This window comes from Lynx canadensis, chromosome B3, assembly GCF_007474595.2.
Source record: "Lynx canadensis isolate LIC74 chromosome B3, mLynCan4.pri.v2, whole genome shotgun sequence".
Classification (NCBI taxonomy): Eukaryota; Metazoa; Chordata; class Mammalia; order Carnivora; family Felidae; genus Lynx; species Lynx canadensis.
In genome coordinates this window covers 69,103,726-69,118,620 of record NC_044308.2, presented here as the reverse complement: position 1 = coordinate 69,118,620, position 14,895 = coordinate 69,103,726, and the positions used below count along the sequence as shown (strand labels likewise).

Sequence of the window (14,895 nt, the reverse complement as noted above, 5' to 3'; positions counted from 1 at the left end):
ATTAGCAGAATACTACGGTTACCAGAGTTCTGTGAAACTGTTTTATTTTTAAAAGTCGTATTGTGGTTATTTAAAGGAACCCCTGAAGTAATCCCTTTCCTAAAGTGAAGAATTATTTACTTTTGAGTTTGAATTTTCATGATCTTCCAACATGTCAGCTTGTCTAATGTTAGTATATCAAATGTCATAAATATTTGTTACCTGTTTTTGTTCTAGGAAACTCAGACAGCCAAGAAGCCTAGTGGAAATAATTTTATTAATTATAGGTGTAATAACAAATGGTAGGACTCAAGAGGTGTTGGTGTTCAGCCATTAACTGACCATCTGGCTTTGGTTAGACCACTGAGCCTGTCTAGACCTAAGGTTTCTCTATTCTTCTACAAAGGGAGGGTTATAATGAATGACATCTATGGTTCCGTGGTCCCAGCCTATGAGATCTATGCATATTTTGTCTTAAATGCGTTCTGAGAAGGTCTTCGCCCTCAAGAAATTTTAGCTTTTTTTTTTTTTTTTTTTTTTTAGATTTCCTTCTTTGTGGCTAGTGGCTAGGTTCCAAAAGTAACATGTGCTTGTTGTTTACAAAGGAAAATTCAACTGGAAAATGTATTATGCAGAAAGGAAAGTCTTCAATCCCATCCTCTGAGAGAGAATCATTCTTAAATTAGGCATATAATTATCTTGGCTTATTTCTATGCATATATTAGTATTTTTGTGATATATACACATGTGTATATAGCATGTGTGCATATGCATATTGCATGCATATATATCTTATTTATGCTGTATTAAAACTTGATTTTTTCAGGGAGCAGTTGAAATAATATCTTTGCACATCAGTACATATAGTTACCTTCTTTTTTTAATTGAGGTGTGATTGACATGTAATACTATGTTAGCTTTAACTGTACACCATAATGATTCAACATTTGCATGTGTTGTAAAATGATACCCACAAATCTACTTAACATCTGTTACATAGTTACAATTTTCTTTCTTGTGATGAGAACTTTTAAGATCTACTCTCAGTAACTTTCAATTATGCAATACAGTAGGATTAACCATAGTCACCATGCTGTATGTTACATAAGCTACCTTATTTTTCAAATGCCTCATACAGTGTCACTAACTGAATATTGGAGGCACACCAAAATCATATTGTGGCCAAATGGTCAAGTGGTACGTCATATTTAGCTGAAACTAAAGCTAAATATCACTGTCATAGAATGGATGTCTGGAATACAAAAAAAAAAAAATCTGAAAACTTAACAGAACTTGAAATTTTTTAATAAAAGGTTATAGTAGTCAGATTTAATTTTGACAATATATATTCTCCTTTTTCCCCAATACCTGGCGTTGGATTATTCCTGCGGTCACTATAATATACTACACAGAGTATAGTACCGCTGATATTAATGTTGTCCCTCGGCAACTAACCTTGTCCTCTCCAATAATAACTAGGTAATAGACTAGGTAAAGACTTACAACCTCATTAACCACTGGCCTTGGAGATTTGTGTGACGATCATGAGTTTAATGGAAGGAATCTCAGAAATTGAAGCATTGTGCACTGCCGGAAACATACTCTCTCGATGTTTTTAGGAGCATACTTAAGATTGCTGCCAACACATATATCCAACTTTTTAATATTTTTGTTGCCTCATACAATTAGTTATTTGAAAAAAATCTGTCATTAACTTTGGCTCTAAAATTGTGGCAGTAAATTAATGTGGTTGACTTTCAAGATGTAACAGAATTGTTTCAATATCACGTGTATCTGTATCTTGGCTTTCCTTGCATATACACCAGCTTCCCCATGATTTCTGCGATAGACTGATACGAGACTTCTTATATGTTAGAAAAATGTGAATTCTCAAAGTATATCAGTTTCGTTTAAATATGCCCCCTGCCTTATTTAGCAAATTCTAGTGAATAAATCATGTTCTTAATAAGCTAACATTGGATTTAGCAGACCTGTGATTTTGGCATTCTTATCAAAGTAGAATATTAGGGGGTTTTTGTTGCTCAAGCAGCCTGTGTAACAGGTACCAGCTCTTCCTTCATCTTGTTTTAGGGTTTTGTGTAAGTGCACAACAAGGCAGGCCCACAACCTCTTGTAACTCATGAAATTAGTCTTTGGCTGAGGAAGAAGAAGAAAGAAAGTACAGCACTCCTTTTATGCTTTCTAGTTCTGTCCATTACACTGTGCCTTAATTACCATCTAAACATACATTGTGACCGAAACTTTGAATGCTTGCAGCTCTTAAGACACCCATGTTTGTTCATTGTCAACCACAGTTAGCTGTCACTGTTCATTGGTTTCTACTCTATACTTCTCCATCTGGACTCACCGTGTGAGTGTGAGAGACCAGGAACTCTTCCAACAAGAGAGTAAAGCAGGAGCAGGATTGAATAGATTGTTAAGGAACTGTGCTGTTTGTTTGAGAGAGTGTGAGCAGGGGAGGGGCCGAGGGGCCAGGGTTGGGGGGGGAGGTAGGGGAGGGAGGGAGAGAGAGAGGGAGAGAGAGAGAGAGAGAGAGAGAGAGAGGATATCAATCTGAAGCAGGCTCCATACCTAGCGAAGAGCTGGACATGGGGCTTGATCCCACAAATCGTGAGATCATGGCCTGAGCCGAAACGTAGAGTCAGACGCTCAACTGATTGAGCCACCAGGTGCCCCTGTGCTGTTTTATTTAAAGTAGGTCTACATGTCCAAATGTCTGATGCACAGGGTAGAGGAGTAGCACATTTGGTACTATCACCATTGTTTTTGTGCATGTTGCAGTATAATTGAGGAAGAAGAATTTCGGTAACACCCTTTCCAGAAGCACTCTTGAAATGCTAAGATTCATGATTTCCACAAGTCGGGATACTCTTTCACCTTCAGTGACAGGATCAGAGCGGTTGGCCTTCTTTCGTAGGCATTTGAACAAGCTTATTTTTCAATGTTGGCCTCTCTATGATTTATTATAATTTTAAAAATGTGTTTTTGAAGTTTGATTACTGTAAGCAAATTGTGTTTTCAGCATCTCACTTTCCTCAAGCATTTTCTTCTTTGTATTTTTTATGTGTACATTTTATATGAATCATGATGACTTCGTGGATGTCATTGTGATTTTGTAGATTTTCCTATTCTTAAAATGTTTACGTTGCTCAATTATAAAATCCATGTCTGATAAGTCAAATATCTTAACCTCTGTGGATCTTTTTAGGGTTTTATCCCCCCCTCCCCCCATCACCTTAGTTTTTTGTTACCTTGGTCTCCTCTCCTGATATGCTTGATGGTTTTTAATGAACTCTGGACACTGGTTATGAAACATAGTAGAGATAATTTTAGGCTATTGATAATGTCATTTTCCTCCAAAAAGGATTTACTTTTGCTTCTTATGGGCAGAATCAGAGACTGAGATGATTTATAGCTTTGCCTTAGACTGTGGGAGGTCTGGCTTATTCCTACTTCATCCCCACCATTACTCCTTCTCCTTCTCCTTCTCCTTCTCCTTCTCCTCCTCCTCCTCCTCCTCCTCCTCCTCCTCCTCCCCCTCCTCCTCCCCCTCCTCGTTCTTCCTTTTAATGTTTATTTATTTATTTTTGAGAGAAAGCATGCAAATGGTGGAGGGGAGAGAATCCCAAGCAGGCTCCATGCACAGAGCCTGATGGGGTTCAATCTCACAACTGTGACCTGAGTCAAAATAAAAAGGTGGACACTCAACCAACTGAGCCACCCAGGTGCCCCCCAACTCCCACTTCTAAGATGTACTCATCAGGGCTCCCATGTGAATGTCTTGGGTTTTCCAAGATTCTTCCTCATCCTTGGGCCCTGAATTCCAATTTTTGCCCTGTACCTTAAAACTAGCAAAAGCTCTCTGCATTCCCTGGTTGTTACTTTATGCTCAGTTCTTCAGTTTCTCAGGACCACCTGTGGGAATGAATAAATGCCTCAAAGGGAAAAGCAGTTCTAAATGTCAGGCTTACCTCCTTAGCTTCTCTTCTTTCTGAGACCTTTGTCACTTGTGTGCTAAGTGGCTCTTTTTGGCCTAGTGTTCCTAAGCTGTTCTCAGTAAGAGGATTGTTTTACATCAAGCTATTTAGCCATTGTTGTAATCTTACCTGTATTTGAAAGTGAATATTCAAATATTAGACAGTGTAGCATGCCTTGTTTGTATTACTGTTACCTTGCGCTGGTTATATATTATTCTATGCAGTCATAGCATCATTTATAATGATTATAGCATTATTTATAATAGCATTATTATATATCATTATTATATATTATACAGCATTATTTATAATATAGAAGTTCAGGAATGCCAAAAATAACACTGAATATGGCATTCAGATATTTGGTCAAGTTTTAAAAATCTACCAGATTGATTTTTAATTTATTCATATATGTGTATATATATATTTATATATATTAGCAAATGGTATTTCTTATTTTCACTCCTTTTCCTCTTTTTCTACTAGGTGGTTTATTCTGGTTGATTTGCAGAAGCTCTTTGTATGTAAGAGATATTAACCCTTTGCTTATGTGTGCTATAAATGTTTATCATTAGCAAATACTGCTACATTTCAGATTTATTGAGGTTTTTGGTGGCCTTTTTATAGCTCTTTTTAATGTTTTTTTTATTTTTTATTTTTTTATTTTTATTTTTTTATTTTTGAGACAGAGAGAGACAGAGCATGAACGGGGGTGGGGCAGAGAGAGAGGGAGACACAGAATTGGAAACAGGCTCCAGGCTCTGAACCATCAGCCCAGAGCCCGACGTGGGGCTCGAACTCATGGACCATGAGATCGTGACCTGAGCTGAAGTCGGACGCCTAACCGACTGAGCCACCCAGGCGCCCCTATAGCTCTTTTTAAAAACTAATGTCGCACAGATATTTATAAAGAGAGTATCTGCTTTATAAATGCAGATACAATCATAATATATATGTACACATACTCATATCTATATATACATAAAAAACCTTATTATATCATTCAGATCCTTTATTGTCATAATTTTTGAGGGATCAAATTGATTTGCCGATGACTAAGAGTATTAACTTTACCCCTTCTAATAGTGGTGTTCTTGGTCCTTTTTACTTTTAATTTGATCTTGCCAAATGTTCATATTTCTGACCCATGTGTTTTGGAAATGATGGGGGTAGTATAGGGTCTAATTTTATCTTTGTCTCTTTAATTTTGAATTCTTTACTTCCTTTTTCCTCTTTTAATTTAGAAGAATGGATTCTATGGTTAAGTCACCTGAGAGGTATCACAAAAGAGTATAAATATGATATGAATGGGTAGAAGTGTGTGGGTCTTCTAGACAAGGGGGGAGGATTGAAAAAGAAAGAGCCTAGGATAGAATATGAAGTATGTTTGGAACGTGAAAAGCGGTCGACTCGAGCAGAAAGTCTGAAGAAATAGGAAGCAAACATGGGTTATTGAGGGAGGATCACATTTTGGAGAATCCTGAAAGCTAGGGAGAGAAAGAATTCTTCATGTGTAAATTAGATGTTCTTAATGCAGATAACCAAATAAGTATGCATTTACAAAATAAGCCCTGTGTCAAAGCTTGCTGTCCAGGATCATCTTTCATGCTTGTTTATGCTGATCTTACGTGTTCATTTTCCTTTATTCCACGAGCTCAGAACAGCGCAACAGGATTCACATGAACTAATTTTGTGCACTTTCTTTGAGTTTTACTTTGCATTTGACATTCTAACCAGGTGAGTTTTAGAGTGATGGTTGAGGACGGTCACCTCACCTGAGAGAGATAGTAAAAGTCTGTCATATTGTGGGTAAATCTAGAACTTCTTTCCTTCAATTCGTTTCTTCTGCCTTTTCAGCTGCACCTGCTTCCCAAGTCATAAATCTCTGTTTCCTTGCATACGTTAAGCAGATGAGATGAAAATGTGCTAAATACGAGTAGATGGCCATGTCTGCAGGCCTGAACTATTTTGTTGCCTCTCGAGTAGCATGGAGATGGTGGCTTACTGAGAATTGGGTGAAACGGTGAATGATGGCACCCACAATATTTTCAAGGGCACAGATTACTGTGTAAGGATGTGGAAGCCAAGAACTTCGACTGAATGATGTCGCCGAATTCAGGACAGTTAGCTCTTCAGAAGTGGCACTTTTATGCCAGAGGGGAAATATAGAGAACTGAGCCTTTTCCTTTGGCTTTTGCATAAAATTGTGGGTTTTTTTTTTTTTTTCTTCTATCTCTAGGGGACTCATTCTCTCAGTTCCGCTTTGTCGAGGAGAAGGAGTGGGATGGTGAAGCGTCGTGTCCAAAACAGGTAAGATGGTTTGGCTCGAATGCGGGTTGGCTCTGCTCAAGGCTGGAGACTAACATCCTTACATTATTGTTGAGATAGAGTCTCCGTGTAGAAAAGAGTAGTCATTCATGTACAGTTTAGTCTCCATTACAGAAACCGTTCAGAAAATGTCTGGGAAGCTTAAATTATACAGGTCTTTGAAGCTAGAGTTCACCTTTACACCTGGCCATCTGTGTGAATTCCTCACATAGACTGGGCTGCAAGGTAGTGAGTTTATAGTCATGATTTTTGTGTGGATTGCTCTGCCGTTGGGCCTCTCTTCTTTCCCTTTCTGTGAAACTTCCCCTTGGAGTTGAAAAGTAATTTTTTCCCCCTCATACTGCTTTTGGTATCAGGTGAAAAAAAATCCTCAAGTTTATAGCTTTAGATAACTCTTTATCTATAATTAGAAGAATAAAGCTATAAAAATAAGGACAAATATCACAGAAGCCTTTCAGCGAATCCAGAAAGGCCAACCACTTCATTCGCTTTGTGTTCGTGCCGTACTTCCATCCCAAGGAGTTTCGATTCTTTTCCAGGTGGGATTTGACTGATTGTTTCCATATGAGAGATGACAGGTGTTCTTACCCTTTTACAAAGCGCAGAGAATGAGTGGTGGCTTGTCATGGGCTCCCTGACTCCATGGCTAGGGCATACTGTCTGATACAATGATTAGACAATCTGTCCACAGCTTCAGGCAGGTGGCTGAATAGCAGACCTGAAGCCCAAGGGTCGGGCACCCTCCTCCCCATTCTGCTGTTAGCTCCGCACACACGCACACTGTAAGTGGTTCATTTTACCTCTGGACTGGTGTGATGTCTACTTGTTTGGGATGAGCATTGATTTACCACACTGTGCGGCGGGGGGTGTTACTTACAAAGTGACTGCCTGTCACTTTACATAGGGCATGTATTACCCCATGGAGAAAGTAGGGAATTAAAAATATTGGTCTGCTTGAGTCTGTGTGGGCAGATGCCTGAGGTGCAGTTTAGCATTCTAGGACAAATTGCAAACAGATAACCTCTCACATTTCAACTCCTTTTGGGCCGTGTTGACTCTCAGAGAATGTTTCAGTTATCCCGAGGGTTTCAAATAATCCTAAAGTTCTTCATTCATCAGAACACTGAGAACTTGTTCTTTACTAGATATTTTATTAGATGCAGTCTGTTCAAAGATGAACCAGACAGAGACCATGCTCGTGCATTGCCCGTAGCACGGTGGCTGACCTAAAGTAGATGATCAGCAAATATTTTTGTAATGAATGAAAAAGCGTGACATAAAATAAGTGGGGTCATCAGTGAATGAAGATAATACTGTGGGGACCACTTTGGGCTGGCAGGGATGGAGAGCAGCACCCGGGGAAAGAGATCGTTTGCTGCGTCTCGGCAGAGGAGTGTGATTCTGGGGGGTCCTGTCAAGGGAGGAGAGCTGAAAGACCGGCCGTGCTGAGAGTCAGGATGTCATTGGGGTGCAGTGTTCCCAGAGGAGGGGGCTTCAGGGGTTGTCCTGGGCCAGTTAGTACCAGCAGTTTGATCTTCATTTTCTTCTGGGGGGAAGTTTAGCATGTGGGTAAGAGCACAGACCTTGGAGAGACACGCCTGAAGGTGGGTGTATCTTAGTTCTAGGACTTGGGCTGACTTATTTCCTTCTCTCATGTTCTCATCTGTAAAATGGAACTAATAATAGGATATAACTTGGGGTTATAATGATGGTTTATTTCTATCATCTTCTGCCTTTTTCTAAAAGGTTATTTGTAATCATCACCTGATATATATGTAATTTTTTGTTTGTTGATAGAATTCGGCATTTTATGTGGACTGTGAGTCATTGGTTCGCGCCCTTCAAGAACTGCCTCTCTCGCTCCGACTCAATGTCGCTGCTGAATTGGTCCAGGTAAAAAACGCCGATAGCATCTTCCAGCCAGTGTGGGTTAGGGCAGTAGAAGAAAAAACGAGTGAAAAATATCCCTCTGCAGAATGTCTCACAGTGAGCTTTTCCTTTCGTAAATCTGAGGGTTTTGTATCAAGGTAGCATTTTGAAAAGTTTTAAGGGAGAATGAAGTAATTTTTAGAGTTTTTTTCTTTTCTTTTCTTTCTTTCTTTTTTTTTTTTTTTTTTTTTTTACAATTTACATTTGAAACATTTTGAAGGATCAAAGGTAATGGAACTGAATGAAATGTAAAAAGATAAAGTCTAGCTGGTGTTTTACTCACAAACTTATATGCCAGACTCTTTGTTAGCACTAAGGGGTGATCAGACAGACATGGTTCCTGCTCTTTGGAGCTTAATCTGTTGGGAAATTGGAGTATCAATCAAGTGACCCAATTGTGTTAAGTCCTACGAAGGAGAAGCCTAGTGTGCTGTGAGCATACGTAATAACGAACCCGATCTACTTTGGTGTGCTTAAGAATGCCTTTCCTGCAGGAGTGTCCGATTAGCTGAGATCCAAAGTAGAACAACATCTGAGTTGGAATTTAAAGAAGAGTGACCCAACCGGATCTACCTTGGCAATACTGCTCATAACGATAATAGCAAGGGCCATTCTAGCTGCAGGATAGTGGAGAGTGGACTAGGGGAATAGGCAGAAGTGTCTGGTAAATGTGTGCATGCAGGCACGTGGCGGAGGAGAGTGGAGGAGGGGAAGCAAAACAGGAGGCCGCTGCACGGGTCCCGTGGGATCCCTGTGTGATCGTGTTGCTGGGGCTAGGGTGATGATGGTGGAGGTGACAGAGAGCTTGACTTTACTTTTGAGCACCTGTGGGTAAAACTGGCAAGACTTGGTCAAGTACTGGAAATGGAGAGCAAGCGAAGAATTGTTCTAGCTTTCCATCTTGTGCACCTAGGCGGTGGGGCAGCATCAGGAAAGGCAAGGTTGGGACATTACGGGTTTGTGCCTCTGAGATAGCAAAGTGCAAACAGTAGTTGGATAGAGAAATTGATGGTGCAGAATTAAGGGCTCAAAACATAAATGTAGGAGACACCAGCGTAAGACAGCAGTTGAATAATGAACTGAGACCAGGAGGCCCAGTGGATGAGACTACAGGAACTTAAAAATGTTAATTGTGGCTCCACTGAATTATTTAAAAAGCAAAACCCTGAGCAGTCCTAATTGTAAATAGAATCCCGGCAACTAAAACGATCAGCTTCATTCTGCACCTGAATGTGATGCTACGCTGGAGCAGATGCACAAATTGGTTACCCACGCGGGTTGAATTCAGGGCTGGAGGACAGTTAAGGGCAGGGCAGAGAAGTAGAGAGGACGGCATTTGCCTCTAAGGGGGAATCGCCATAGAGCTTTAGAAGTGTTTGGGGTTTTCTTACGGATTGGGAAACCACTGCTGTCTCTGCTGGGTGTCCAGAGATGTTCCAAGTCCCGCCATGCATCGTTGGGTCCCCCAGAATGAGAAATGGTTGTTAGCACTACACATCAGGGTAGCACTGAGATGAAGGTGATGGGGCCTCAGGACTTAGGGAGAAACAGGAAGCGCTGTGAGCATTTGAAAGTGAGGATGTCGTATCAGTGGCAGGCCTTAGAAGAAAGGCATAAAACAATCACAGGAACTTTGAAAACCCGTGTCCTAGTTTTAAATCTCACCCCCACCCCACCCAGTGATGTAGAGCAAACTGTGTTTGCACATTTGAATTACTGGGGGAGTTAAAAAAGCAACACCAGACACCCAATCCAGAACAAATTCAATGACTCCAGGATTATAATGAAAGACCACATCCCAGCTTTATCTTGCACACTGAGAATGATGGATGAATATTTATGTGTCAAGCCATACTGCTCTGAAAGCCCTGAGGGGTCATTAGCAAGCTGGATCTGCTCAGAATGCTTAAATGCAGGGACAGGTCTTCCAACAGTAGTTGAACCTCATTCTCCATCTACCCACCCTGCTGCCATGCTGGTCACCCCATGCCTCCCCGCCTCCCCGCCTCCCCACCAGAACAGAGCTTCTCAGTCTTCACTCCACATTACAGTCCCCTGAAGAGTTAACTTTTAAGTCATTACAGAAAAGTGCACGCATAAGTATGTATAACCATGGAATCTGCATCCAGAGCAAGAATCAGAATATTGCCAGCACCCCAGAAGCCACCCCTCCCTCGAGTCACTACTGCCCTAAAAACTACTATCCTGATTCCTAATACTAAAGATTAGTTTTGCCTATTTTTGTACTTTTTACGAATGTAATCAAGTGTGTTTTCTTTCCTGTCTGGCATTTTTTACTCAAATGTTAGCAAGCGTCCCTCTTAGCTTGGGGAGCTTGTCCCTTCACCTTTCTTATTCACACATTGATTGGCTGATTGCTTCTCGGTGCCTTTTACAGATGTTTATGTCCTCACAGATGGAAGTATACATACATTCGTATAGACCTGTGGTGCTGCCAGCTCTCAGGGCAGTTATAGAAAGACATGGCCCTTTTGATTTCAACTCTGAGTTAGCACACAGCGGAGGTGGGGCAGAGGGGGAGGCCCAGCCCTGTTGTGTTTCAGTGAGGTCTCCCATGTTTTAGCCCCCATCAGTAAGGAAGGGTGCTGGGGCAGGGCCTGAATTCGAGACCCTTTGTGGACTTGCTGTCTGGATAGAATTAGCCATTGCCCAAAGTTTGGCTTCCTTTGTTTTTGTTTCTGCTTAAGCAAACGTGGCAGGACTCAAGATTTTTTTTAACTCTTTATGCTTCTCTTTCAGACCACCCTTCCTTTAGAGCTTCCTCAGGTGAAACCAAAGAGAAATGATGAAGCCAAGGGACGAGGGATGCAGTTAAAAGGGCCCTTGGGGCCTGGAGGAAGGGGGTCCGCTGAGCTGAAGTCTGTTGCTGCTGGCTGCCCCATGTACCTGGGTAAAGATAGCCCAGGTCCCACAAAGGGTTCCCGGGAACCCACTGGCCCACTGCAGTCAGCAGCAGGCCCCTTGGAGGAAGAGTTAGATCTTCTGCTGAGTTTAGATGCACCTATAAAAGAGGGAGAGAACATCTTACCAGACCAGACATCTCAGGACCGAGGATCTGAGAAAGATGGGGAGGTGGCCCCAGAAGAAAAAGGTATGGCTTCCATTTGATTCCCTATCCCTCTTCCTGTTTTTCTGCAAACAGCCCCACCTGCGTCCCATCCATACACATCTCCATCAGCGTCTGACATCGATCTGCTGTGGTCCATGGACATCTATTTCTGTGCTCACATCCCCACTTCCCCCTGAGCTGACCTTTCTGACACCCTTCCTCCCACTCGATACACCCGGCTTCCAAAGCTGCTACCTGCCTGACTGCAATATTAAACCCAGGGCTGCAGATTGAACTCGCGCTATAAAAAGGCATTAAGCTTCTCCTGGTCCTCAGCTGTGCATCAGCAGGCCTTTTAATCGACTCTCTGAACAGGCCAGTTAACCAACTCTCCAGACTTCTTGCTTGCTATTTCGATCTTATTTTTTACAAAAGAGCACTCCTTCCCTTGTGTGCGCTCTGCGAGACAGTGGCCCATCTGATAGGGAGAGGCCGAGGGTGACTGCTGCATCCACACATTGCCTTTGAGAACCTTTGAAGACTTTCCAGGAGTGCTACAATAGTCAAAAGAAAACTGAGCTGTTGGTCTTTTTTAAGAAACTAGTGAACGGTAAAAGGCAACTTCAGAATAACTAGAGGGGGCAAATCTCTACCCCATTTATTGTGAGGATATTACTGTAACTGATTGAATAACAGAACGTTTCCCCTTATTGTAAGCAAACAGGTAGGGCTGACTTCTGTCATGGAACAAGCCCCAAGGCAGCCTTAACCCTCACTCTGGGGACCAACGTGCAGTTGTTAACACTGCTTTTATTTCCCCAGCTCCTGCAGAGCCCTCTGTGGTGGAAGAAAAGAACGTGGAACCGGAGCAAGCAAGTACATCAAAAACTGTTACCGAGGAAGAGCTTGAAGACTGGTTGGACAGCATGATTTCCTAACGTATAGAAAGAAAAATGAAAAGAAGTGCCTGAAGCAAATTTTGGTGGCCTTGTCAGCAAGGGCAGGCCCAAGGCTGTCCTTCCAGAACAGCTGGTTTACAAGCATGCCCCATGCCAGTGTGTTCCGTCAACGCTTGCCGCGGTACAGCCTACCTCTGTGTTCCACAACATGAGACTATACCTTTAAGAGGCTCCTTGCATTTGTTCTCTGGCTTAGTGATCTAGTAGATCCCTTAAGGGCAGGGGATGTTAGGGCTCTTGTTTCCAGCCTCCTTCCTTTCAATGTTTACGGCAGAGCAGGTGCTGCTGATAGACACAAGCAACAAGGCATGCATTTGGCCCAAATAAATGAACGCTGGTGTGTGGACTTCCTTTCTTTCCTGGGTGGGGTTTTAGGCCATTTGTGTCATGTCCCTTTTCCCAGCTGTCACAGTGTGGCTGCGGAGTCAGCGGCAAGAGGTGCAACGCAAGACGCCAACGCCAGAGAGTGGGGTGTATTACTTTATTGCAGTGGGCACTTCCTTTTATTTAAGGAGATTCACCTAAACACAGCAGCTCCACTACTTACAAGGGGACCAGAAAGCAGTACTCAATTTGGCATAAGATTGAACTTTTTCTGAATTTTCAGTACAGTACTTCTAATAACAGCAGTTGACAAGCTGTTACTGGAAAAAAAAAATTATATGAATAACCTTCAAGTGCAGTTTCATAAAGACAGAAGATCACAACTAATTAATGGAACTATGTCCATCTGGGACATAAACATAAAAAATTTGCATAGCTATATCTAAAGAGATTTTTAAGGCACTTAATCGATATTTCAGTGTCGACAAAGTGTGTTTTTTTTTTTTCTATTTCTGTAACTGCTTAAAGCTTTTCAAGCTGATTCTGAATACATTCACTAGCAAGTACCATGGGAGAAATTTGCAGTTAAAATGATGTTTTTTGTAGTTCAGATCATGAGTCACTAGTGGATACTGTCATGTGACATTCAAGTGCGTAAAATTTCAGGTACAGTGCGTTGAAGACTTCATATTTCTAGTCCTTTCCTCAATGACTGCCATCGTGACAAACTAGTTCCATTACAACTGAAAAACTTGAAGGTATTCAATTACAGTTTCCTTGCTTCTTTGCCCTCTTTTAACATTTTGAGAGGTTGTCTCCCACAGGGCTATGTCCATTAGGCACAAAAAGCCAAATCAATTCCAAGATCTCACATTTTTAACAAACACTTTCTCATAAGGGAGGCATTTAGAATATGTCACATTTCAATTATTTTGCAGAACTGTAAAAGGATTTATTCCACTGGAAGTTGTCCAGAACTGTGGAGTTTCTTTCTGATTTATCCAAGCTGATCTTCATATTGTTTCCGAAAGCAGTCACCAGCTGGGAAGAAATCCCAACACCTTTCTTGGTACATCTTCCAGACATAAGATTCCTGAAACAATGGGAACAAAGGGTACTTCTTTTGAAACCACAGTAAGCTAAAACCTGCGTTGTTTTTACTCTGTAGGTATACTTTTGGGAATGGTGAGGGGGTTTCATTTATATGAGGCCCAACTAGAACCTTCTTCCTTGCTCTGTTCCCAGCCTAGACTATTTTTAGAGCAAAAAGTCCTTCCCTACCCGACTCCTCCTTCCTTCCCCCGCAAAACACAACACTGAACACCATGCAATGATTGCCAGTAAATTGCTTAAAGATCTAGAAATAAGCTCATTCTATGCCACTGGTACTTGGTAGTAGGCAGAATAATGCACAATGAGGGGACAGTGAGTGCTAGCTCGGGCAGACACCTGGGGCACTGAAGGCAGATCCAGAACCAAGTGCCTCACAAGTGTGTGAGCTGTGAAGTTTTCCTACAACCCTGATGATGTTGGAATACTTGATAATCTACCTTCTCTTCCCTTGTTCTCTATCTTTGCATTTCTTTCTCCTACTTAGTCACAGAATCCCTTTTGACACATACTTTCACTCATACTATCCACACCTCCACATTCCCTGCGTCACCCACACATGAGGTGGTTATCTTTCTCAGGCTGTCTCTCACACCATTTTACTCTCTTTGTTAAGCCGCCCACTCAGCTTCTCCTTGTCTTTTTCTCTGTAATGTTCTCCCCACCTCCAGCTATTCTACTCTGAAGCAGTAACCATAAGGGTTTAGAAAATGTCAGTGTTAGCTGGGAAGGATAACCAGGAAGTCTTTAGGAATAGATGGGAGTTGCCTTAGGATGTGGGGTTTCTCAGGTCACAAAGAGATGGCGGAATAACACAGAGGAAGAACGCATGTGAGACACTAAGGGAATCATCGGTCTACTTCAGACATTCGATGCTCTAGTGAGTCTCAAGGCTTCTGAAAAGGAAACTCAATGCAGGGCTATGATTTTTTTTTTTAAATCAAAAAATTATTTTATTATTTCTTTTGTTTTAAGCTCATGCCATTTTCTTTTTGTTGTTATTACAAAAGCAATTTAAATCATGACCCAAAGTCAGAGAACGTAGCCAAACAAAAAAACCAACACTCATAACCCACCAGCCAGAGAGACAAGCATTGCTAATACTTCTGTGACAAGACTTTCAGACCATTTTCCTCACTGGCTATGAGTTCAGGTAGCAGGGGAAGAGTGGTGTTTTGTCACATGTTTTCTAATCCAA

At 41.6% G+C, this 14,895-nt stretch overlaps 2 protein-coding genes across 2 annotated transcripts in view; one reads left to right on the top strand and one right to left on the bottom strand.

The window, feature by feature from the left end:
• The window catches only part of AVEN (apoptosis and caspase activation inhibitor), a 182,418-nt gene extending 169,815 nt beyond the window's left edge, over positions 1-12,603 (top strand). Inside the window, exons 4-7 of the mRNA XM_030320186.1 lie at positions 6,217-6,287; positions 8,103-8,198; positions 10,995-11,346; positions 12,127-12,603. Coding sequence (XP_030176046.1) covers positions 6,217-6,287; positions 8,103-8,198; positions 10,995-11,346; positions 12,127-12,242 — 635 coding nt within the window. The 3' untranslated portion in view covers positions 12,243-12,603. The remainder of the gene's footprint in view (positions 1-6,216; positions 6,288-8,102; positions 8,199-10,994; positions 11,347-12,126) is intronic.
• A 571-nt stretch (positions 12,604-13,174) lies between these two features.
• The window catches only part of RYR3 (ryanodine receptor 3), a 357,957-nt gene continuing 356,236 nt past the window's right edge, over positions 13,175-14,895 (bottom strand). Inside the window, 1 exon segment of the mRNA XM_032593518.1 lies at positions 13,175-13,680. Coding sequence (XP_032449409.1) covers positions 13,585-13,680 — 96 coding nt within the window. The 3' untranslated portion in view covers positions 13,175-13,584.